The sequence below is a fragment of the Mus musculus genome, chromosome 7 (genome assembly GCF_000001635.26).
Source record: "Mus musculus strain C57BL/6J chromosome 7, GRCm38.p6 C57BL/6J".
Classification (NCBI taxonomy): Eukaryota; Metazoa; Chordata; class Mammalia; order Rodentia; family Muridae; genus Mus; species Mus musculus.
In genome coordinates this window covers 137435729-137461016 of record NC_000073.6, presented here as the reverse complement: position 1 = coordinate 137461016, position 25288 = coordinate 137435729, and the positions used below count along the sequence as shown (strand labels likewise).

The 25288-nt window shown below is 44.7% G+C and overlaps 1 protein-coding gene across 2 annotated transcripts in view; it reads right to left on the bottom strand.

Moving 5' to 3' along the window:
* Positions 1 to 23444, bottom strand: part of Glrx3 (glutaredoxin 3) — a 32059-nt gene extending 8615 nt beyond the window's left edge. Inside the window, exons 1-7 of one of the 2 annotated variants that reach the window (NM_001348093.1) lie at positions 23246 to 23444; positions 15930 to 16038; positions 8476 to 8564; positions 8246 to 8320; positions 7403 to 7604; positions 1722 to 1894; positions 1475 to 1536 (exon numbers count right to left, since the gene is read on the bottom strand). In NM_001348093.1, the coding sequence (NP_001335022.1) occupies positions 1475 to 1536; positions 1722 to 1894; positions 7403 to 7442 (275 nt within the window). In that variant the 5' untranslated portion in view covers positions 7443 to 7604; positions 8246 to 8320; positions 8476 to 8564; positions 15930 to 16038; positions 23246 to 23444. The remainder of the gene's footprint in view (positions 1 to 1474; positions 1537 to 1721; positions 1895 to 7402; positions 7605 to 8245; positions 8321 to 8475; positions 8565 to 15929; positions 16039 to 23245) is intronic. The other variant, NM_023140.5, reaches the window with a different exon arrangement.
* Positions 23445 to 25288: the final 1844 nt, after the last annotated feature.

Genomic DNA, 25288 nt, shown 5'->3' with positions numbered 1-25288 from the left:
CCCCAAATGAAGCAGTGAGCGCTTCCCATCACGATGTGCATAATGCTCTTCACACCAGAGCAGGGCAGTGAGCCTAAGAAAGCAAAATCTTAGTCCTCCACCCACCACTAACCAGGAAAAATCAACACTTCTCATTTTAACTTTATATGTCACCTGTCAAAAAGCGCAATCTAACTTGCTCTCTATCAGGATTGTTAATAACCTAAGTTTGGAACAAAGTTTAGTCACAAATCTTTAGAAAAAAAATCAGTGTACAGATAATGGGTCGTATCATTTTTCTCTTCTCTCTTCTCATCTGTGGAGGCAGCACGAGTCAAAATCGTGTAGAAGCAAGCTGACGCTGGTCAGGTATGCCAATCCCAGAGGCCAAGCTCACTCACCAGAGGATCTAACCACCTAGATCCATGCATCACAGGCCACTCGGCTGTCTAAATACTCATCATGTCACTAGAGAAGAGCTCTTTAGATTACTACCTGAAACATACAACTCTATGCTGTATGTATCTGTGCATGCCTGAAGCGGGGAGAGCTGTAAACAGCACTTTAAGACATGGCAACAGCAGCAAGGACAATCTGGGGGATGAGATGCAGAACCATCCTAGAAGCAGCACAGCCGGGGGGGGGGGGGGGAATATCATGGGCCATGATAAAGACCACAAAAGGGTCCGTGTGGTATCCACAACACCACGATCTTCTCACCACTACAAAAGGGTGCAGACCAATGGCATTGGCCAGCATGACATCTATAGAATACTGCTCCTAAGGAGTACTTGGATTAAGTACAGACAAACAATCTTTATTAAATATTTGTAGAAATTCTCAAAATGTGAAAGAGCAAGCAAATTACAAACTCAAGGCCCAACTAACAGTTGTTGAGCTCTGATGCATTTCAAGATAAATTATGTTTAATTAATTAATATAAAAACGTGAACTAATAAATTCACATTTATTACAACAGAACCTCCTTCATATATCCCTCTACAACAAAATCCACCATTTCTACACGACTTCTAAAGCAGGCTGTACTCTCTCATAAATAGAAAGATGGTTTCACAGCTCCAGAGTCTGCCTGAGTTTTGTGACTATGACTCAGGAAAGCCTCTGAGAACCCTAGCTTTTCCCATTAAACTCTTACCACATTTAGGGACTGAGCTGCACACAAAAACACAGAGGTGCTATGCTCATACAAAAGAGCAAGAACCAAATAGGACGCTGACCCACTGAAAGTAACATTTCTACAGCACCAAGTCTACTTACTCTTCATAATTGCTAAATCAGGTAAAACATCTCCAGTCCAAACGAGAGCATCCAGAGTTTGCAAAACTAGGTACTGAGGAACACCACATTATGACCCAAATACTAACTAAACACTAAGTAAATGTTTGGTGTCTACTCAGAAAGAACAGCACACTAACAGGATGTATAGACTGCTAAGATGCACAGAGCACCCTGCTGCCGGGTTCCCATCACTCACCTTTCCTCTAACTTGGGTGCTTTGGGACAGATCGTGTCCAGCTCTTCTGATGCTTCCAGCTCCTGAAAGAAGCACACTGTGACTACATAAACCACCTGACCACCCCCACTGTGCGACACTGACAAACGTCGATCAGAAATACTGAGTTCATTAGTAAACCCCGAGATACAATACAAAATATGTGCTTTCAATTTATTACAGCACTTTTAGGAAAGTGTGCTCTGAACTGTCTTTATAAGAATCTAACCTTAATTATGTCAAGTCCTCCTATTAGCTCTCCAGAAACATAGAGCTGAGGATAGGTGGGCCAATTAGAGTACGTTTTGAGCCCCTGTCGAACTTCTTCATCTGAGAAGATATCAAAGCTGCTGAACTGAATATTGTGTTTGTGAAGGATTTCCACCATCTGCTTGCTGAAACCTGCAACAGAACAAGGAGTAGAGACTCAGCATCTCTCACGTACCACCCAGTGTCCAGGGGACAGAAATGCCCACTCGCCCACACAGTGATTACCACCCAGTGTCCAGGGGACAGAAATGCCACCTCCCCCACACAGTGATTACCACCCATTGTCCAGGGGACAGAAATGCCACCTCGCCCGCACAGTGATTGCCACCCAGTGTCCAGGGGACAGAAATGCCCACCTCACCTGCACAGTGATTGCCACCCATTGTCCAGGGGACAGAAATGCCCACCTCACCTGCACAGTGATTGAATCAGTATAACTGGATAATTTAAGACAAAAGTAAATGCTAAAAATTCGTTTGACCCAGAGTCTCACACAGAGCATAATTACAGCAAAGTGTGTGTGTTTATCAAAGCTGCCCTTTAATTGGGGACACAGCATTAGTCAAAGAGCAGAACCATGAAAACCCACCACAGGCTCCACCCTGACAATGACAAAGCTCTCTATGGCTGCTCCCTCTCCCTTCAAGAAACTGACCAGGAGCCTGAAACAGCTGTTTTAACCACTGCTTGACTACAGTGAGACCTAAGTGCAGTCCTTCCACCACACCAGGGAGCCTGTGTACACACTTCTGCAGGCGCTTCTCATCTCCACCTCTGTCTGAGCAGGATGGATGGCACTCAGAATCACAAGTGCTCTCTTTGGGTGAAGTCAGCAGCCAGTGTTCACACTCTCTTTGTTGTTACATGAATCACCTACAGGCTGATGTGACTCCACCTCAGCCTTTGTTGAAATTATTTACATTCCCTTTAGTGTGCAGGATGATGATTCCCTTTGAAGGTACACTATAGTGACAAATCTGTCCCAGGAGTTTAGAGTTTGGTGAAGCCATCTTCTGCCAGGGTTCACATCAGTCTTATGAACCTATCTGTCCAGGCTGAGAAAAGGTCACTTTTCTTCCCAGCTGCAAATTCTTATCAATTAGCACCTCCAAGTCCAAACCACTTTCCTCTTTCTCACTTCACCTTTCTTTGAAAGATACTCTTAATCCACTGGAATGTAAACTACTCTTCCTTTAAGATTTCCCCACATCAGCAGTTATTTTCAAATAAAAACAAATCATGAAATTCAGTATAAGATGAGCTGCAATGGTCTTACCTGACGTCACCCAAAAGTACACTTACTATTAAGAACATGGGCCTCGAGCTGAGCTCCGAACGCTCTCTGCAGCTCTGCAGTGGCTGAGATGAAGCACGAGGAGAGTGTGCAGCACACAAGCTGAAGTGTGTGTTCATGCACAGCCTCAAGTCAAACACTGTTCCTGAATGCTTTCACTCATCTGGGAGTTCATTAGTAAACAGCTAACGGCTGACTGCTGATGGTTATTCTGTTCCCAACATATTAGCTCGTTTCTACTGTAACTGGCTGAGAAAAGGCTTTATTTTGGCTTTAGGCCATTACATGCAGACTAGAAAGATTGATTGGTAGGGTTTCATTTTTAAGGGTTAAAGTGGCAGACTGGAAATGTTATGCTTAAGGATAAAGTAGTAATAAGGCTTTATTCTAATAACAAAATATTTATACACTCCTGAAGAAAAATGCAAGCATGTAACAGAAGCACTTAAAAGTTTAAAAAAAAAAATCTCATTTACCACAAAATCACCATTTCTATGTGCAGTCATTTCCACTTGTGACATGAGTAATAAGCCTAACTGCCACATTTAATAACTACCTAAAAGACCCTAAGAGTATTTCTACACTTGTGCTTTGCATCCGACTCCCAAAGCTCCCACGGCAAACATCTACCAGAGCTTTACCCACAATAGCTGGGAGTCCCCCAAAAACCTCATTACCCTGCTAAGGAACCTCAATGATTCTGAAAACCTCCTCGAAAGTAAGCAAGCTCTCTTCCTATCCTTCTGAGAAGCCAGAAGACAGGCGACCCGGGGCTGTGCTTCTAAGTCGCCATAAACTCTGCAGACGGAATCCAGAGAGCAGAAGGGGCAGCTGTAGCCTCTACTGCTCTAGAACAGACAGGCTCTGGAAACGGTTTCCCACTTTCTTGGATATGGAGTACAAATGTTAAAGTTTTCTGGGTAACACAAACCAAGGCCAGGGCCACCGATTCAAATGCAAGTGTACCCCTGCTCCACAACAGATGCTGAGCCAGGAGCAAAGCAGTTTGAGTGGCAGAGTGCTCTCAAAATCACCCCTGCTGCATCTGAGAAACGACTTGATTTCAGAGATGACCTGTGTTTTATGAAGGGGCTAGCACACACTCTTCACTGGAGTGTCAATATGGAACAGAGATCGTTCCATACTAGGCAGCTCAGCAAGCAAGAACAGAAGTGAAGCCACACACCTTTGCTCTATGTACCAGGAAGGAAGACACGTAAAAAGAAACTAAGTATCAGGGGAAAAGGCGCAGAACTGTTAGAAAACAAAAAGGCGGCACCTAAGAAGAACTAGAAGAACTAGCAGCTAAATCTTTATGCATCTAACATTCTACCTTTTTTTCATTATCTAAATGCCTAAATATCTTGTTTTTCATTGCTCTAAAATATCTAAATTTTTTTTTATTCTATTTGTAGTCTGATTGTCACAACATAAAAAACCTCAATAGGTCAGAAATTCAGTTTAGGGAAATACACTATTTCTAAATAAGCCAAATTCAGAAAGACAAGTAACATATTTTCTTTTGTATGCAGAAACTAGATTTAAAATTGTATATGAGCACCTGTGTGTGTGTGTGCGCATGTGTGTGTATGTGCGTGTGTGTGTGTGTGTGTGTGTGCGCATATGTGTGTATGTGCGTGTGTGTGTGTGTGTATGTGTGTGTATGTGCGCGCGTGTGTGTATGTGTGTGTATGTGTGTGTATGTGTGTGTATGTGCGCGTGTGTGTATGTGCGTGTGTGTGTATGTATGTGTGTGCGCGTGTGTGTGTGTGTGTGTATGTGTGTGTGTGCGTGTGTGCGTGTGTGTGTGTGTATGTGTGTGTGTGTGTGTGTGTGTGTGCGCGCACACGCACACGCATCCACATGCATAGGGAATGTCACAATTCTGAGAAGGAGGAAAAGAGGCGCTAGCTCTGACAAGGGAAGCAGAGGGTGAAACACAGGCAACAGGAGAGCAGCAGAGAGCTGCAAAGGAAGGGAGAGAACCAGCTGGAACTGGACGAGGCTTGAGATAGCATGGGGGAGGGGTAAAGATCCTCTCTCAGTCCAATGTATACGAACCTAAAAGTTAATTTCTAAAAATGACTACTTCTGTTTGCCACTGATGTTTGAAATATTAGAAAGCCCCTGCACTGAAAGACCTTCGGTAACAAGCCCCAGCCAGCACCCTCCAGAGCAGCTGAAAGCCAAGGTACTTCTAGTACCTAGCTTGTACCTAGTTCCTGAGCAGGGCCAACTTCAATGGCAGGGCTGAAGCCAGCAAGTGACACAAGCACCCCACCTCTGCTGCCTGGTAACACTATGCCAACCAATTTTGCCTCCTGCCAATATCACTAGCTTATCAGCAGAGATTTACAGAGTGGTACTGTTGAGTTTCAAAAAAGACTAGGGTACTGCATAGACAGTTTGCTATGTATAACCTGCCATGGAGGCTTTTACTATTTTACAGGCCTTCCTATTGCCCTTTAGACTGGAATAAGAAACGTCCTCATCTAGACAAGATGAAGCACCAGAGAGGGCAATAATTCCAACCCTCATTAAAAATAAAGTATCAGGGGCTGGAGAGATGGGTCAGTGGTTGGGAGCACTGACTGCTCTTCCAGAGGTCCTGAGTTCAATTCCCAGCAACCACATGGTGGCTCAGAACAGCTGTAATGGGATCTGATGCCCTCTTCTGATGTGTGTAAATACAGTGATGGTGTACTCACATACATAAAATAAATTTAAAAAATAAATAAAAATAAAGTAACAAAAAAGCACCATATCTGCTCCCTGTCACTACTTCACTCAAGGGCAGACCCAGGAAGGCTGACTCAAAAGGACACTGCCCGGGCAACCTTTCAGACAGAAAGGAAGCGAGAAGGAATCACATCACTTCTTCATCTTTTTAATAGAACATAACAAGATCCTTTACTGTTAATGAAATAAACTGTTTCCTGACCACACACACAGAGAAAGAGAGAGAGAGAGAGAGAGAGAGAGAGAGGAAGGAAGCGTAGAGCCCACTCAGATGGCAGCACAGCTCTCTCCAGTCACACTGGACACAGTAACCCTGTCAACAGCATCCCCAACTCTACTGCCAGTCACCCATCTTAATAAACCCCTCTAGTGCAGCTGAAATAAATAAACACCCTTAGAGTCTCAACACAATCATCAAAGGCATTAAAAACCCAATTATGTAGCATAATAATGTTGTAGTAGACACAGTAAAAAGAAAACAACATAAGCTCAATTCCAGGGGGTAAGGGGCAGATGATTACAGAGCTTACTTAAGGGTGAAAGTACACGCACCCTCACGCTCAGAGTGCGCGGAACGATAAGCCAGACTCAGTGATCTGTAATCTACTGACAGCTATCCACTGGAAGTGACAGCAGTGGATGAAAAATGGCATCACGCAACAAGACGGGAAGCAGGAAGACAAAGCAGGCTCAGGCCCCAATGAGAAAGCCCTCAAGCTGTTAAATTATGAAATCTAAACAAAAAGATGAGAAAGAGGCTGCCAAGAAAGAAAACTGTTCAGAGCAAAGTACACAAGCCAGAGATGCTCAGGAGAGAAAAGTGCTTCGACACAACCCTCAAGACCGGAGTTATATCCCAGCGTGCACATAACAACCAACCCCTGAGTCAGTACACAATTTTAACTCCAGCTCCCAGAGGATGGAGACAGGAATATGACTGGGCCTTGCCAGCCTAGCAGGTTCCAGACATTGCTTCAAATGATGGGTGGAAACTGACAAAGAACCTCCCATGTCCTCTCTGGCATGCGCACACGCACAACCACATGCACACCCTGACAGACTGGGCTGCAGGGATGACCCAGAGGTTAAGAGTGCTTGTACTAGTTGTTCACTCTCAGCACACATGTTGGGAAGCTCACAACCGCCTCTACTTGCAGCTCTAGAGAATCCAACATCATCTTCTAGCCTCTTGGGCCTACATGCTATGCTCACATACAAAGAGACACATATACACACAAAGACATACACACGCACACACACACACACCTTTTTAAAAAACCTATATAGGCCAAAGACCCATTAATAGAGACGCAATATGACAGATAGCTGGAACCTAATCCCTCCCCCAGCTCAACTACCACATGAGCAAGTTATCTTTGTACCTGATGACTCTGACAGGAAACAGAGAAAACTCGAACCCAGTTACTTCCAAAGACCCGCTCCCTCTGGCTCCCTCCCACTCCCTCCGGCTCCCATGTCCTCTGTATACAGACACTGACAGCTAGATGACTGGCATGACACAGGGAGTGACCAGCCTAACTCTACACATCAACAGCACCCATGCAGGCAAGGACATTCTGTTCCAATCATCAGGATCGGCTTCTTACCACAGCGTGGTTCTTGAGGTGTTCCCTTCATGAACAGCATGCAGGGGGCAGCGTGAGTCAGCTTTTTCAGGCGAAGGCTGAGGTCTTCTTTAAGATGTTCATTAGTACTAGGAGGAAAGGCTCCGCTAGACACGTGTCGCTGGACTTTTTTGGTCAACTCTGGGGCATGTGCACCATCTAACCGGTCGACTTTCTGAGAATTCTGAAGTTTGAAATGTCATTTAGAATAAAGTGGCATTTCTTCACCTTCATCTACACTTTAGACTCCAAGGTTATAGAAAGTACCTAAAGCCCATTTTAAAGGCATCCCTGTGAGCGACAGTGAGAGGGTATGATTAGCAACTGCTTGCACTGCTTCTCACTTAGAAACACTCATTTTGGAGCATGCTGGGGAAGCAGGCATCTCAAAGTAATCGCAGCTTGAATAGACCTACTGAACACAAATGAAGTTCTGGAGAGCTGTGGTAAGTGGTAATAATACCCGTGGGTGCCCTGAAGCACAGATTTGCACTCGATTCCCAAGGAGTCATTAATCAACTAGAACCAGCCAGATGTCTCCTCACATCCAGGCACATGTCCTCAATAACCCACTTCGAACCTGGGTCAGAGAGTATGAGTCTGCAGGAGAAGACTGGTCGGGAGGCTCCAGTTCTAGCTGTGGGCTGCCCACTGCCCATGGCAAGCAACCAGCATGATCTTCATCGGTGCAAAAAAAAGAGAGAGTACCAGAGAAAGGTACAAGGCCAGGAGCAACCAAGGAGGTTAGGAAAGGATAAAAGAACCAAAACATACAGTCCCAGGAGCCTCCTGATGGACCATCTCTGGCGCCTCTTTCATCCTTACCTTGAAGAACAGGAAGGTGGGGACAGAGCTAATTTCATATTTTTCAGATACTTCAGGAACAGCTTCGGCTTCCAGCTTGAAAAATAAAAGAATCCAAGCTTCATTATTACTGGCCCTTTTTCTACTTTGATATGTAAATCAGTTTCACATGCACTGTCCCTTCAAGTCCATGGTATTTTAAGACTACAGGACAAAAGTTTATGACACATTTACATTTAAATGAGACTCACTGGGCTGGCATGTCATCCACGGAGTCTGCAGTGTCAAAACAGGTTCAGAGGTTTTTATTTTGTTGCACATTTCAAAAGATGCCTGGAGGCTGTGAATAAAATTTTTGGTGCACTAGTGACCTAGTAAATTTTCAATCATATGCAGCTACTACTATATTGAAATCCATAAATCACTGACCCCAGTTATGTCATGATTACAGTGCTTATTTTCTGCCCACAGCAATGCTGGCTGTTTGCTCTATTGACTAATTTCAAGAGGCAGTACATCATGACTGACAGTTGCAGCTTTCTGCAAATTATGAAGCAAAAAGGAGTATTTCTTCAATAAACTATTGATGTCTGATAAATTTTACTTTTAACCCCTGCATGGCTGCTGGACACTATGCAAACAGTCTGCTGGGTTGCTTGCTTGCCCTCCAGTCTATTCAAACATGTAAACTCATTTCGACTAAGATGACTGCATTTGGTCTGACCATTTCCTTGGGGCCCCTCATGGTATGATGTGGTGGTATCTGGCACATAGGTTTAGAGCAGATTTAGAAACACAATTTCCAGATAATTAGAACACAATTACTGTAAAATATTTACGTGGGTCTTTATAAATATACTTTGAGGGAAAACAAAGATATATTATATTTTTCTCTCATAGGACTGTCAATTTAATATAAACTTTGAAACCAATAAAAACTTGTATTCACATTATACCTATAGGAAATAAAACTTATTGATAAATTATATTGTTAAATGTGTTTAAAAATATATATACTGAATTTCTCTAAGAGGGAAAGATTTCCACTGGGCTTGAAATGTGATTTTTGTCTCTGCTATACTAGTCAGGCTACCTGTGATGTCCTGGCAGGCAGAGGCACTGTCCTGCTGCAGTCTCATAAGGCCTGACCCAGGGTCTCACCTTTTCTCAGGCTTTTTTTGTAAGGATACTTTTAGTGCCTTCTACAAAAGTGTTCTTAATTGTTTCTATTTTTCAAGAGTACTTAAAGAGAGACCAGTCCGACACAAACATTTTGAATGGACAGCTTTAGAAATGTATGTGCTATTTTTTTCCGTAGGCACAGTTCCATAGTAAGACCAATGGTGGTTATGATGTCACCCAGCAGTTCACTCTCTTCTTCAACTCTGACTAGCTGAGCGCTGCTCAGAAAGAGACCCTACTTGCAATACATCTGAGCAACACCTAGAAACATGTTCCTCCACCACAACAGACAACACCCTAACTCTTAACATAGGCCTACATATGTTCACTCCATTTCTGCTGCCATTCTTGCCTAAGGATCGACTAAAAGTGCCCCCCCTCAGATAAGCTTCCAGAAGACTAGCTCTTCCTCATAGAGGTAACGGGGACACACAAACACACAGAAGAGGTGATGGGATTCCCACTACAGCCATAAAGTTCTCCAAAACATCACCATCTGATGTCTTAAAACCTTTGTAGAGCTGGGGTAGAGGCTCCCAGGATTTCTCTAGCATGCCTGTGGCCCTACGACCCCTAGCATCACAGAAAGGAATCTTTGCAGCACTCAAATTCTTTGAATATATGACTCTAATAGAGTATAATGGTCTTAGTAATGAAAACAGGAAATACTTTTAAATGACCTTCATGTATGTACAAGAGCTCAAAGCTACCTTTCATGAACACCAGCTCCATACCAGAACCCTTCTACGAGATGAATGAACTTGATAACCAACCTGTAAATCATTGTGGACATAGCTCTAAGAGTGCCACCCAGCAAGAGGCAGACCAAGCAAGGAAGGACTCACCTGTCCTCAAACCCCAAGAGCACCACCCAACAGCATAAGGCCTCAGCAGAACAAAAACGACAAAGGAAAAGTGAGTTCCCGCTCTCTTCTCAGGCTGGCACAGCTGTCTCCTCCCCTGGAGTAAGAGCCCCAATTACTGCGTCTTTGTGCTCCTGCTCTGGAGCTCAAGCTCTGCACCATCAGCTCCTTGGGTCACAGGTCTCCGGCAGACCACACAGCAGCAGCCCTGCTTCTCCAGCTTCAAGAGACTTCTAAAGCTCTTCAATGCGTGAGCAGATTCCTTCCTAAAACAAATCTTACTTATCGCATCTCCATGTCCCACTGGCTGTTTCCCTGGACAAGCCTGGCTCACGTAAAAGGTGACATGGGTGACATAGTCAAATTCAGAGAAATGACGCTGCTCAGAAATGAAGCCTGAAAATAAAATCTGTGCTGCTGTCATTATGCCACATGCAGCTTTCTACTGCTACAGTCAGAAGAAAGACTGCACTTTAGGGACTGGGCTGGTTTACCCACACTGCATCTTCACATTGTCTCTGCGGGGAACTGAGCCCTTCAGAGCCTTCTCATGGTGTGCCTGTGAGAAGGGGTAACAGGAGAACATGGAGGGTGGGCGGAGGGGGTCTCACTCATTTGGGGAGGTATGAGATAGGGGTTCCCTATGTAGTCTTGGCTGCCTTAGAACAAATAGACTCAAACTCAGAACCTCTGAAGGCAGAACTCCAGATCCGTCTACCTGATGCTGGGATTAGAGGTGCGCGCCAACAAGCCCAGCAGGGTCCTCACTCTCAGACTTCATTTTACAGGTCAGGGACATGCTAGAAATGGCACACAGCTGAGAGTTACTCTAAGCTAGATAACGCCTGGGGGTTGGTGCACTGATTCACTTATTTACTCCTGGTATTGGCCAGCACTACCGTCTCAGTTGTTTTATACAGAGCAATTGTGCAGACATCTGCAAAGTAGCATAAACTATCTTTATGACGCTTGGCTTTCTCAGATATTACAAAAAACCTGTTTTTTTTTAAGATTTATGTACTTTGATCATATGTGTATGAGTGATTACCTGCGTATACGCATATGTATACGCATATGTATAAGTATACGTGTAGGTACCATGCCTGGTGCCTACAGGATGGCCTGGAACTGCAGTTACAGACAGTTATGAGTCACTGTGTAGGTGCTGGGAACTGAAACCAGGTCCCTAGCAAGGGTATCCAGTACTCTTAACTGCTGAGCCATGATGATTCCTACAGTAGAGCTCAATGTAACCTAATGCAATGTAAGCACTTGCCTAACGTAACTGTGAAGTCCTGAGTACAGTCCCCAACAGCACAAGGATGGTGCAGGGGTGCAAAGCACAGCACTGTAACTTTGTAACTCCTCCATGCCCTCTCTCAGCACAGCAACCACCATACCAGCGGTTCTCAACCTCCTAACCCTGCGCCCTTGAATACACTTCCTCATGTTATGCTCACATAAAATTATTTTCATTGCTACTTCGTAACTATAATTTTGCTACTATTATGAATCATAATGTAATTATCTGTGTTTACTGATGGTCTTAAGTGACACCCTGTGAAAGGGTCCTTCAACTCCCAAAGAACCCGTTTCGACCCACAGGGTGAGAAACCAATGCACCATACAATATAATAATACTGACCAGAGCAACATCATAAAACTCTCCCTAAACAGCTGACTCTGATCTCTGAGAAAGTTTATACTGACATGAAACTGTCAATGATGGGCAGTGTTAACCCTGAGAGACTGGCTTCTAGGCATGACTGTGAAGAGACTATCCCAACGGGGGATGGGGTGCCGATCCCTTGGCAAGGGATCCCGGGCTGTGTAAGAGGAGAAGTGAGCCGAGCAATAGCATGTGTTGTTCTCTTAGGAATATGACTGTAATCTGAGCCGCTGCCTCCAGTTGCTACAGCTGACTTCCCTGCTATGATGGACCTGGGATTATGAGCTAAATAAACCTTTCTCCCTTAAGTTGTTTCTGCCAGAGTATATCATCACAGCATTAGGACTGCAACTATGACACACAGCAAATGAGATATGCAGGAGGGGAGGATACATTTCCTACAAACAGGGTCTGACTTTTTTCCCACCTTTCCCTCACTGACAAAGGCGTGGAATTTCTATCTCTTTCCTACTATCTCTCACTCCCAAACATCATAATCTGAAAGATTCTACTGTATAATTGGCAAATATGTATTCCCATCAGCATGGTACACAAGTCTATTTAGTATCCAGGAGGCTGAGGCAGAAAAATCATAAATTCATCCTTCCACCTACCCAGACACATCAACATCCACAGATCAATAAAGTGTACTTCCATTTTAGGAAGAGATCTGACTATGTATTTTGAAAAGAAAAAGCACGTAATATTTTAATTAGCTATTTCACTCTATTCTAAGTAAGCCTGAATCTCTTTGTAAGGCATTTACCAGTGGAAGTAATTCGTGTGCTTCCTCACAGTGGTTAGAGATGCAAGAGCGTACAGAAAAACCCGCATTCCAGGATCTAACTGGATATGGCAGCAGCTGAGGCAGGGAAGGGCCCAGCCCATTAGAGGTGGCATCTTACAGCCACGTCACACGTTGGAGAACAAGGGTCTCAGTGGAGAGTGCAAAAGCCTTGCCTGTCAGCGTTCGGTCCTGGTAGGAACAAGCTGCACAACTCTTACCAGATGTGTGGCTGGCTTGTCTGAGCTGCTGGTATCTTAGTAATTAGAAAACTAGTTCTTGGTAGTTATAACCAATTTAAAAAACCTTACTCAAGATCATCTTCTAGGCTAGGGGTATAGCTGAGCTGGTACAGTACTGGCCTAGCCTGCAGGAAGCCCTGATTTGATTCTCAACACCATATAACTGGGGCATGATGGGACACACTACAGTCCCATCACTAGTGAGACAAAGGCAGGAGGATCAAAATCTCAAAGTCATCCATGGCTACATAGTAAGTTCCAAGCCAGCCGAGGATATATAAGGTTCTGTTTCAAGATAAGAGGAGGAGGAGGAAGAGGAAGAAAATGAAGAAGTAGTAGTAATAATAATTTACATGCAAACCAAAAATATGCATTTAAAAGAAAATCACTTATTTAAATGACTTTGTGTCTCTACTAACAAAGACTGGAACAATCACTTCATTTCACAAGTCAAAAATGCCAAACTAAGCTGGAGTGGTGGTGCACACCTTTAATTCCAGCACTCGGGAGGCAGAGGCAGGAGGATTTCTGAGTTCTAGGACAGTCTGGTCTACAGCGTGAGTTCCAGGACAACCAGGGCTATACAGAGAAACCCTGTCTCGAAAAACAAAAAAACAAAAATAAATAAATAAGTAAAAAGCCAAACTAGCCGGTCAGTGGTGGCACATGCCCAGTCCTAGCACCTGAGGGGCAGAGGCAGGTAGATCTCTATGAGTTCGAGGCCAGCCTGGTCTGCACAGTGAGTTATAGGACAGCCAAGGATACACAGAGAAACCCTCTATTGAAAGACCAAAAAAAAAAAAAAAGCCAAACTAATACACCTTTTTTAAATAATCAAATGAAAGAAACGTAGGTATAGTAGACCATTCTTGAGGTGCCAGCTACAAGAGGCTGAAGCCGAAGTCTGGCTTGAATTCAAGAGTTCAAGACTAGTGAGACTCCTAACTCAAAAAGAAAAGATATAAAAATTCTACCCCATCACTGCGTTACTCCAGAAATTTCCAGAACTCCTGCTTAACAAAAACAGTGCTGCCAACTCCTCAAACAGTCAGGCTCAGGTATCCCCGACAATCCAGCAGTAGCACACCTACAACTCTTGGCTCCCTGCTACATTTAAGCACTTGAACAACTTCAAATCTCCTGCCAAGTCTGGTACCAATGTGAGAAGCAATTCTATAGTGACTTTAAATAAGTCATTCAGATGGCAGCTGAGAACAGCGTGTTACCTAAACCAGTAACAGGATACGTATGAAAGCAGACATGGGACAATTACCATGAGCCTGGCTAATTCTATGATTGAAGTGTTTAATCATTCATTTCACTTGTAGTCATTATCTTTTATCACTGACCAAACATGCAGTTTTAATGCCCCCTTCTATTATTTATACTGGACATTTTAGGGTTACCTTCTAGGGTTACATTATGCATTTCATCAGAATTTTAAGTAAGTCCTTAAATTTTAAAAAGCTAACTATTATATTCATATTTGTGCTATCTGCATAAAGAAACACTGAGAAAATTCATACAAAATGAATACAACTGGTTACTTATAGGGACGGACAAGGGTTGGCAAAGACACGGCGTGAATCTTCTCGGTGTCCACCCTGCGATACTACTTGGCATTTTGAGCCATCAGAATACAGTACCAATTCAAAGCACACAAATTCTGTCTATGCAAATACTATCAGGGAATGTAATCACTACCATGCAAAGGATTTAGGAAACGTCAGAAATCTGACCTACAGGCAACCCAAAGCTTCACATGGTTTCTAACCTCATACATGGGTCTATCTGTCAACATGTATTTTGAACTCACAATTTTTAGTTTTAAAATGAAGGTTTTTGGGTTTTTGTTTTTGTTTTGTTTTTTGTTTTTTTGTTTTGTTTTTTTTTGGTTTTTTGAGGCAGGGTTTCTCTGTGTAGCCCTGGCTGTCCTGGAACTCACTATGTAGACCAGGCTGGCCTCGAACTCAGAAATACGCCTGCCTCTGCCTCCCGAGTGCTCGAGTGCTGGGATTAAAGGCGTGTGCCACCACGCCCGGCTTGTTTTGTTTTAAATCCTAAGGATTCAGCACTGGATAAAAGGCACAAGCCACTGACTCCAGCACTTGGGAGGCAACTGACAGACATCTTGAGGCCAACCTGTGCAGTGAGACCCTGTCTCAAAGTAAATAAATCAACTCTAAGAATTAACACTTTTGAATACAGAGAGTATCCCTCCCTTCCCAATAATTCATTATTCTCAACATATATTTCACTTTTTTCCAAACCTAAAGCAGTATGACTTCCCGAGTGACTAGAATTACATGTGCATAAAAGCAAATCCTGCTAACCTCCAGCACAGCGCTCCAATCCCTCTTAAAGCCTAGTCTCGAAACACAACAGGCAACGTAGAAACCAAGTCTTGAGTAAAGCAGGGCTCAGTGCACAGGAGAGGCGGGCAGAACTGACCCCAGCGGCCTGTTTACATGCACTTTCTAGAAGCGTTTCGCAACATACTACCTTCTCAATGTTCATCAACTGCTATCACGCCAAAATTATCCAGGGAATTATCTGGTCTGTTTGTCCTCTCAAACACTTCTGTCCTTTGCCCATTCTGTAGCGATTTTTTTAAACTATGTGAGAAATGCAACATCAAAAGATCTGTCAAAAGCCTGTGCACGCCTTTAATCCCAGCACTCGGGAGGCAGAGGCAGGTGGATTTCTGAGTTCGAGGCCAGCCTGGTCTACAAAGTGAGTTCCAGGACAGCCACGGCTATACAGAGAAACCCTGACTCGGAAAAACAAACAAACAAACAAAAATCAAACCAAAAGATCTGTCAAAATAGCTTGCTGCAAATATAACAGAATTCAACACAAAGTTCAAGTACTGGGATTTCACAGCTTCTTCCTTTACATTATAAAATCTTGTCTATCTCATAAGTCAGATATTAATAAAAGACATAAGACTGAAAATGAATAATACCTTCACAAATGAAACATGAGGGTGTTCTTTAGCTAACTCTGCCATGACATCGTTCATCTGTACACACTGTGGAGCCCATGGTGCCCAGAAATGAACCACAAGGAGTGACCTGTAAATCAAAAAACATATTTTTTATTAAAATGATCCTGGAAGCAAATACAGGTGTAGATCAAATTCTTCTACCTAGAAAACAAAGAATTCCACTGCAGTGTGCAGCATCACGGCCAGTCTTCAGACTGTCTGGATAAACAGTCAAGTCGATGGGATTTCTTAAATCAAGACTAAGCCCTAGTAAGTGCTTCTAAATGTCCATCCATATCAACTAACAGACATGTCGATTATATTTTCAGACCCATGATGAAAGTGGAGACTGAATTTCTGTACAAGCAAGCTGCTGCTGAGAAATGATTGAAGATACATTATTAATATTAATCTCACATAATATTGTGACAAAGGGACACAACTGTAACGGCAGAAGAGCAAAAAAGTCTTAACAGATAAGGCAGAGGACAGCAGGACTACGATCACTGCTCATAGATGTCTGTTGCAGTTATGTTACCAGAGAACCCTCCATGTGGGCTGACGGTGGAGTCACTAGATTCCTGGGCAATGTTAACAATCTTAATTATTTTCATACAAAACTGTTCACAAAGACCTATGTTTGAAACCACCTCTAATTTAACTGAAACTTGAATTTACAGAATTCTAATTTCAAGTAAAACCCTCCTCCAAGGTGGGGGGGAAACACATAAAAATGTGTTCTATGGAAAAAGATGCAAACTTTTCTACCTACCAGCAAGGAGTGGAATAAGAAATGATAGAGGGCTGGGGAGATCTCAGCAGGGCAGCACTTGCTGCTCTATCTATCACAAGGACCCTCGGTCAGCCCCATCACTCGTGCAGGTCACACAGTTCACAAACATCTCAACACCAGCTCCAAGGTTCTGGCCTCCTCAGGCACCCACATGCACCTGCACACATATACATGGGCACACACAAAAACACATATAAATAAAAAAACAAAACAAAAGAAAAAAAAGCACAGATGAGAAGTGGGAGCCTACCCACAAGAGACACATATGGGGTGAGGAAGGTTACAGCCAGAAGGGGCAGGAAAGGGTAACCCTCAAAGGTTGACTGCAAGTTCTGACTTAAACACTGACAGTGAGTGTCATACTAGGAGGAAAGGAAGGCTGCCGGAATATTAGGGCCAGGGCTCAAGTGCAGAGAGCCTCAGCTCTCTATAGATCTGGAAATCTAGAGACACAGAGCCAACCATGTCACAGAAGGGACAGAGGAACCTGGAGGTCCATGTTTCTGGGTCTCATCAACATCGCATCAGGCCAGATAGAGGGACAGAGGAAAGAGGGACAGCTTCAGGAGTTTAAGATCAGTTTCCCAGAAGTCAAGATAATGGCAAGGGAGAGGTTACACCACTAAAGTGGCAACAAACAGTGAACAAGGCCAACTGCCAAAGAAGCAGAAGCCTGGGGCTGCAGAGGTGGCTCAGCGGTTACGAGCCTGACTGCTCTTCCGAAGGTCCTGAGCTCCCAGCAACCACATGGTGGCTCACAACCATCCATAATGAGATCCAATGCCCTCTTCTGGGGTGTCTGAAGACAGCTACAGTGCACTTACATATAATAAATAAATAAATAAATAAATAAATAAATAAATAAATAAATAAATAAATAAATAAATAAATAAATGAGGAGCAGCAGCAGCAGGAGGAGCCCACAGCTGCACAGGGAGCTGACTAGAAGTGGCCACCACAGAAATCAACCTCAAGAGATCTGGACTACACAGAAGAATCCAAGAGCACCGCGTCCAGCTTAACTCCGGTGCAAGAAATCAACTTGTATCGTGCAGGAACAATGCCAGTGCAGACAGGGTTGAAAATCTGAGGCAGCTGTAGGTGCAAGGTTTCCAAGAAGTTAGGAAAGGGGAAAGGCAGCCAGAGCAAAGAGAACAGTGCCTTCCAGTCCAGAGCCAAAGAATTAAGAGCAGATTAAATGACATGTACAAAGTAGGGGTGGGGAGGGCTGAGAAAGAAGGTCCCTGAGAGCCTGGGTTTGCTCAAGTATAAAGCTAGATGACACACTGAAACAGAAATGGAGGCCCAGTGTGGAGCTACATGCGTGGAACCCCAGCTGGGTGGAAGAACGAGCAGTTCTAAGCCAGACTGGGTCCAGTCAGTTCAAGACCATCCTGAGTCAGTAGGACCACCTCAAAAATGGTAGGGCTGGGGTCATGGAAGGGAGGCAGACAGCTATGAAAGGCAGAGACTAACTAGTTAGAAACGATAAGAGAAAGCCATTTGAGAGACTACAAAAGGCAAACAGGAGGATCCACCTACGGCAAGAAAGGTCACATCGTACTTACAATCTGTACCAGACAGACCTGTATCTGGCAGATCTTTGAAGAATACTTGGGCCTCAGCTGATAGCAACTGCTCTGCCAAGCAATGCTGCCTCTCAGTCACCCATTCAGCTAGACAACATTTCTCAGGCTCCTTAAAGTTGTCTGGGAACCGTGAACAGAGTTACAGCCTACAGAATACTGAAACCCTCCCTCATAAGCCTGTGCAGGATCTGACCACACCCCCCAGGCCAGCAGAGCATCCAAGAGAGGTCCCAAGGCCAGCAGAGCATCCAAGAGAGCATCCAAGGACCTCTTCCCAAGAAGAAAAGCAAATTAACAAGACCTTGTCAGGGAACACCCAAGCAGTCTATAATTTACCCAAATGCCCACAGATAGAACAAAGCACCCTACACTCCAAAAATGAAACACAAGTCAACTATTGAGGGGAGAGGGTGCTGGTCAGTGGTGGCAGACTTGGGAGGCAGAAGCAGGACAGCCAAGGCTACACAGAGTAACCCTGTCTCAAAAATAACAAACAACAACAAAACCAGCTTTTCTATTTTTTTTCAATTTTTTATTAGATATTTTCTTCATTTACATTTCAAATGCTATCCCGAAAGTCCCCTATACCCACCCCCAAGCAGCTTTTCTAGAGATACACACAACCACACAGTCAGGTCTGGAAAACAAGCCAAGCCAAAGTTGCTAGATTAAAGGAATCTCATAGGGAAAGGGGGAATACCATGATAGCCAAGACAGTTTATAGTGTTGAGGGTAGCTAGCAGCAGCACAAGAGGGAAGACTTGGCTGCCCTCATGCAGTACAGTTTTCATTCTGACATGATTAAATCAAGATACTCAATTTTTAAAAAGGTGTTTTTAGCTTGAGAACATGTCTAGCATTGAATCACTGAACAAACCCACACACCTGTACTCCGTGAGCATGACAGCCTATGAACAAATACAACTTAATACAGTTGTTTAGAGAACGTGACAGAAATTGAACAGAATGGCCTGTAATAAACTGCTTGAAAAATTAAGATTCCAAAGACTGAAACTGGCATCACTGCATTCATGACTCAAACAGCAAAAGGTCTTTTGGTGACTATAGCTCCTGCCAAGGTGAAAATCACTACTATTCACTGCAGGAGCAAAGGAGCCTAAGGAAGGAAGGGAGGACAGAAACTGCAATGTATACATATCCAAGAACAAGGCAAGCCCCGCTGACAGATGAGCGGTCTGAGGGGCTCCAGGAGTTCAAGAGCCTGCTTCCAAGACAAGTAAACCCACTAGGCTCTGCTGCTGCACACGAGGCGGGTACTCTTTTCAAAAGTCAGGATTTCTAAAAGGAAGTGGAAGAAGCGCCTTCTTACCCTGCGGTAGAGATTAGAAACAAGACCTCCCACGACGTCCACACCCACAGGTATTTACTCTAAGAATTAAAATACAAAGATTTAGGAAGATGGGTATCTTCCTAATACTACAGAAAACACCCAAAAAAATCCCAAAACAACTCATGTCACAACAGCTTTCAAACAACCAAAACAAAGTACTTTTAAAATATTAAAAGTAATTCTAAATATTTAAAGTACCTTAGAAATTTGCAAAGAAGTTTTTTGGTTTTTTTTTTTTTGGTTTTTCGAGACAGGGTTTCTCTGTGTAGCCCTGGCTGTCCTGGCACTCACTTTGTAGACCAGGCTGGCCTCGAACTCAGAAATCCGCCTGCCTCTGCCTCCCGAGTGCTGGGATTAAAGGCATGCGCCACCACGCCTGGCTTGCAAAGAAGTTTTAATGGCATAAGTAAATGCTGACAATATTGGCTTGCTTTTAAAAATTACAGTCGGTGGATAGAGATATAACTCATGGCAGAGTCTGGTATGCCTCAGGCCCTGGGCTTAATTCCAGCAGAGTTAAAAATAATAATAATAATTAAATTAAAACAAGAGACCAGGCTTTGTTCCCAGTATGAGCCCAAGTGTGAAAAACAAAAGAGGAGAGCGAGGTGTGCTGATGCCTGCCTCTAACCACAGCACTCACAAGTACAGGCAGAGGATCAGGAGCTCAAGGGCTTCCTCAGCTACATCTAGGGTTCCAGGCCAGCCTCCATTATGAGTCCTGGCTTCAAAAAGAAGGGCAGGAGGAAGAAGAAAGTATGCACACAGAGCTGAGTTTTGCTCCAATGGCACTAACATGGCTTTGAATGCTTTGAACACCCACAACTATAAAGAGTCCTGGGTTGGTAGAAGATCAGACAAGAAAGTGCTTTGATAACACCACTGCATGTGTTTAATGCGAATGATTATTTACTGCCCAAGATATTCTTATGTTTACATGCCTAGCTCTTATTTTCCACTTAAGCATGGAATGCCAACTGCACATATAACAGGGATGTCACCCTCTTGTGTACTGTATGGAACCAGTCTCTGCCTCATAACAGACAGGCCAATATGTCCAATGCATTGTTCTAGGACAACGTTTACAGAAAGATGGAGTTGAAATACTCATTAACATGGCTCCCTTACACCCTGCACTGGTGCTCAAACCTAGAGCTTTGAACACACACCCCACCACTGAGCTACACTACACCCCAGAATATCTCAATATTTTAGCAGACATAATGAGTCTCATTTCTCCATCAATGGAACCATTAGAGCCAATAATCATTTGCTGTTCTACTGTAGTGCTCCATACTCCAGTTATTCACTTGCAAATTATACTACCAATGCTAAGCGCTACCATACTCTAGACTCTGTGTGTGTGTGTGTGTGTGTGTGTGTGTGTGTGGGTGTATGTGTGTGTTTATGAATAAAGTGGTTTATGAATGGGCACAAACTCTGGTACCCATTTCCCACCCCCACTATATAGACAGAAACTGAGATTTCAGTAACTTACATAAACATAAAACTTACATAGACATAAGAACTTTCATATATAAAAATATATATAGAAAAAGTTACAAGTACGTAAATACGTTAGAATTTTAATATAAAAAGAAAATTTTGGGGCTGGACAGATGGCTCAATGATTAAGAGCACACTAAGTGCTCTTACAGAAGACTAGGGAGTTCCATTCCTAGCACCTACACAGGGGCCACAACAATCTGTAACTGCAATCCCAGGGGAGCCAACGCCCTCTTCTAGCCTCTGAGGGCACTGCATGCTTGTGGTGGACAGCTGCTTGCAGGCGATACAGCAATACACATAAAATGATGAAAAAATAATAATAAAACAAAAAAGTAGACTTCAACCCACACCAACCCTGAAAAGCCTTGACATGGAAATGGCTGCACCCACAAGTGCTATTTAGTATTCTTTTTTTTTTTTTAAAGATTTATTTATTTATTATAAATACACTGTACACTGTAGCTGTCTTCAGACACTCCAGAAGAGGGCATCAGGTCTCATTATGGGTGGTTGTGAGCCACCATGTGGTTGCTGGGATTTGAACTTCGGACCTTTGGAAGAGCAGTCGGGTGCTCTTACCCACTGAGCCATCTCGCCAGCCCGTATTTAGTATTCTTGATGGCTTCCTATCCTTCCCCAGGTGTCACTCCCCAGGTGTCACACAGCATTTCCCATGACCCATTCTGAACAGTCACTGCAGACGGGAACACTGTCTCCCGAGTCATCTCAGGCAGACACCAGTGACAAGAATACATGCAGATGGGTTTGCGGTTTGTTGCTGTTCTTGTCTTGCCCCCCACCCCCCTTGAGAGGAAAGAAATGTTTGTTTCCTGATTTTTTACAATAGGGTCTCCTTATATACCTCTGGCTAGCCTGAAACTCACTATGAAGATCAAACTGACCTTGAACTTGCAGAATAAATGGCATGCTAACTTTTACCCACTAAGGCCTGTTTAACACATGAAACATAAAGACAAACTAAGCATGTGAAACACACACACATAAAAGAATCTTCTCAGACGATTTAAGTTCAAGCTTTTCAGGACATGTCCACACAAGCCCTCATCACTTCAGGAGGCCATCTCTGACGTCCTCCGAAACGCCTGGTAAACGACCTGGCTGGATCCATCAGAAGTCAGCTTCTACTTAATGTTACTCTCATTCTCCCTTTTTCTTTTCTTTGGGGGGAAAAAAATTTAAAATCAAGTAAACCTGAAATGCGAAAGGGTTGGAAAGGACTGGTTTTGTTGTTGATGAAGATGAGTTGTTGTTTTCGGTGCTAGAAGTTGAACTCAGGGTTTCTTGTGTATTAAGCACTAGCTACACTGCCAGCCTCTGAATGAGCTATTGTAATTCTCCTCCATACTGTATGGAGTAGCAGATGTCAGCCAGTCAATCTGCCACCTGCCCACTCTGCTCAGTGAGGATACCAAGGCCCCCACATTAGTGGAGAGAGCTTCCGGTACGCCAACCACAAAACAGAGCTTTAACAGAACCGGTCCATTCACCCGGGAGGAAGCCGAAGGGGAGGTTAGGAAACTTGCCCCAGGATTACAAGCACATAAGGGGCTAAGGAGAGGTTGGGGATCCCCGGCAGTGGGCCCTGAAACCCCTCCCTCACCACTCTGCATGCAGATCAAGGCAGGGCAGCATCCTAGAGCGCCGAGGTCCTGGTTTCCCACGCATCCCCAGGGCTGGCCTCAGGAAGGCTTGGCCAAAGGCGAGGCGCGCGCACCCGGCCGCCGCAGACCCTCCCTTAGCCGGCTGGTGGTTCAGGAAAGCCCGGGACCCTAGCTGGGCCTGCAGGCTGGTCGCCAGCCAAGGCTTCCTTCAGGAGGCGCCACATGCGGGTCTCCGGAGGGCAGGTCCATTGTGCACGCGGGCCGCCGCGGGCCGCTTCCCTAGGAGGGGCTACCGCCGCGGCCCAAGTAGGGCCGCCGTTGGACCACGAGCTCAGCTCCGGACGTGCCGCGTTGGGAAGCCGCCCCCAAGTCCCGTGACCCCCCGGCCCGCCGCCCTCTGGTCCCCGGGCCCTCTCGCCGCCCCCGCGTACTTGGTTTTGAGGCGCAGTAGCTCTTCAAACTGCTGGGCAGAGCCGACTTCCACCACTGCCACGGCTGCCTCGCCTGCCTCGGCCGCCCCCGCCGCCATGCTGTCTCCGCCAGACACCAGCAGTCGAGCGCCGGAGGCTCGATAGGGCCGGACGGACACGCGAGGAGGCTGCGCACGGGGAAGCCACGCCCGCTGAGATCGGGGGCCCACCCCTGACACACTATGCCACGCCCTCCGGCACTGAAGGTCACGCCCTCGGACTGGGAGAACTGGGAGGCTCTGGGTTGGGCTAGCGGAGCCTCCTTGCTTTGTATTGGTGTGCTAACTAGCTAGATGCCTTGGCCCCTGGCTGTTGTAGCTCTGGAGCTCAGAAACCTGTAATAGGAAGGGATGTAAGTATGTGTGTATTGTAAATTAGAGTGAAGTCAGAATAGAACATTGGCAAGCTGAAATCTCACATGAAGCTGCATAAAGATGAACTAGGAAGTCTTAAGACTAAAAAAACAATAGTGTCTGAGCACAACCCTGATAGTCCTTGTACCTCAGTCCTGGAGGAAACTCGAACTCTTCTAGAGGTGCCCTCAGAACCCCATAATCAACCTTCAGTACAACTCTGTGACACCTGTTAGCCGTTGCAGCCTTGACACAAGACCTAAATGGCTCGCCCCATTGCCTCTAAGAACCGTTAGGCTCCTTTTTAGAGTTCCTGCACCTTCCCACCCAGGCCCAGCCTCCATGACCCTCTTACTAGAAGCTTCCCTGTACGGGCAGTGACTCGCCAGTGGTATCTTCTCCACACTCTTTCCCATGCTAAGGCAGGAAGTTCCTTAAGTTTGAGTCCAGCCTGGGCTCTACAGTGAGTTCCAGGCCAGCCTGAGTAACAGTAACAGATTACAGATTGAAATATTTTCGATCGATTGGGAATTAAATATGTCCTTTTACCTCTGCTCACTGAGCCATTTTAAAGAACACAGGAGAGTTGCTTGCGGTGGCCACTCCTGTATCCTATTGGCAGCCCTGCTCCTATGATTACAAAAGCCCTGGAAGCTGTGTCACACACATCTTGAGAAACACCCCTACTAAAAATGTGGATCACAGTGCTCCAAATGCAACAGGACAAATTGTTCTGCTTCTTGGCTGGGGGGGGGGGGGGCAGAACCCCAAACTTAGGACTGTAAGAAAATAAACATACGCCAATACCAATAAAGCCATAGAAACCTCAGAAAGACATCAGGGTCACACGCGGACATTAACATCCTGATTATAGTATTGTATTACAGGTTTGCAAGGTGCGATGGGTTGTATATGCTCAGCCCAGGGAGTGGCACTATTAGAAGGTGTGGCCCTATTGGAGTAGGTGTGTCACTGTGGGTGTGTGCTTTAAGGCCCTCATCCTAGCTCCCTGGAAGCCAGTCTCCTCCTGGCTGCCTTTGGAACAAGTGGTGGAACTCTCAGCTCCTCCAGCCCCACATCTGCCTGGATGCTGCTATGCTCCCACCTTGGTGATAATGGACTGAACCTCTGAACCTGTAAGCCAGCCCCAATTAAATGTTGTCCTTTATAAGAATTGACTTGGTCGGGGCTGGAGAGATGGCTCGGCGGTTAAGAGCACTGACCGCTCTTCCAAAGGTCCTGAGTTCAAATCCTAGCAACCACATGGTGGCTCACAACCATCCTTAATGAGATCTGATGCCCTCTTCTGGTGTGTCTGAAGACAGCTACAGTGTACTTACATATAATAAATAAATAAATAAATCTTTAAAAAAAAAAAGAATTGACTTGGTCATGGTGTCTGTTCACAGCAGTAAAACCCTAACTAAGACACAAGGTTTTATCATTGGGAGACAGTACACACATTATCTCTGTCTCGACACACACATCCTTTATATTTTGAAACAAGTTTTCATGTAGGCCGTGACGGCCTAGAGTTGATTATGAAGCCAAGACTGGCCTTGAACTCACGACCTGCTTGCTTCTACCTCCAAAATGTTGGACTTATATGTATGTACCACCTAGTTGATAATAAACTTACCTACTATGTGTA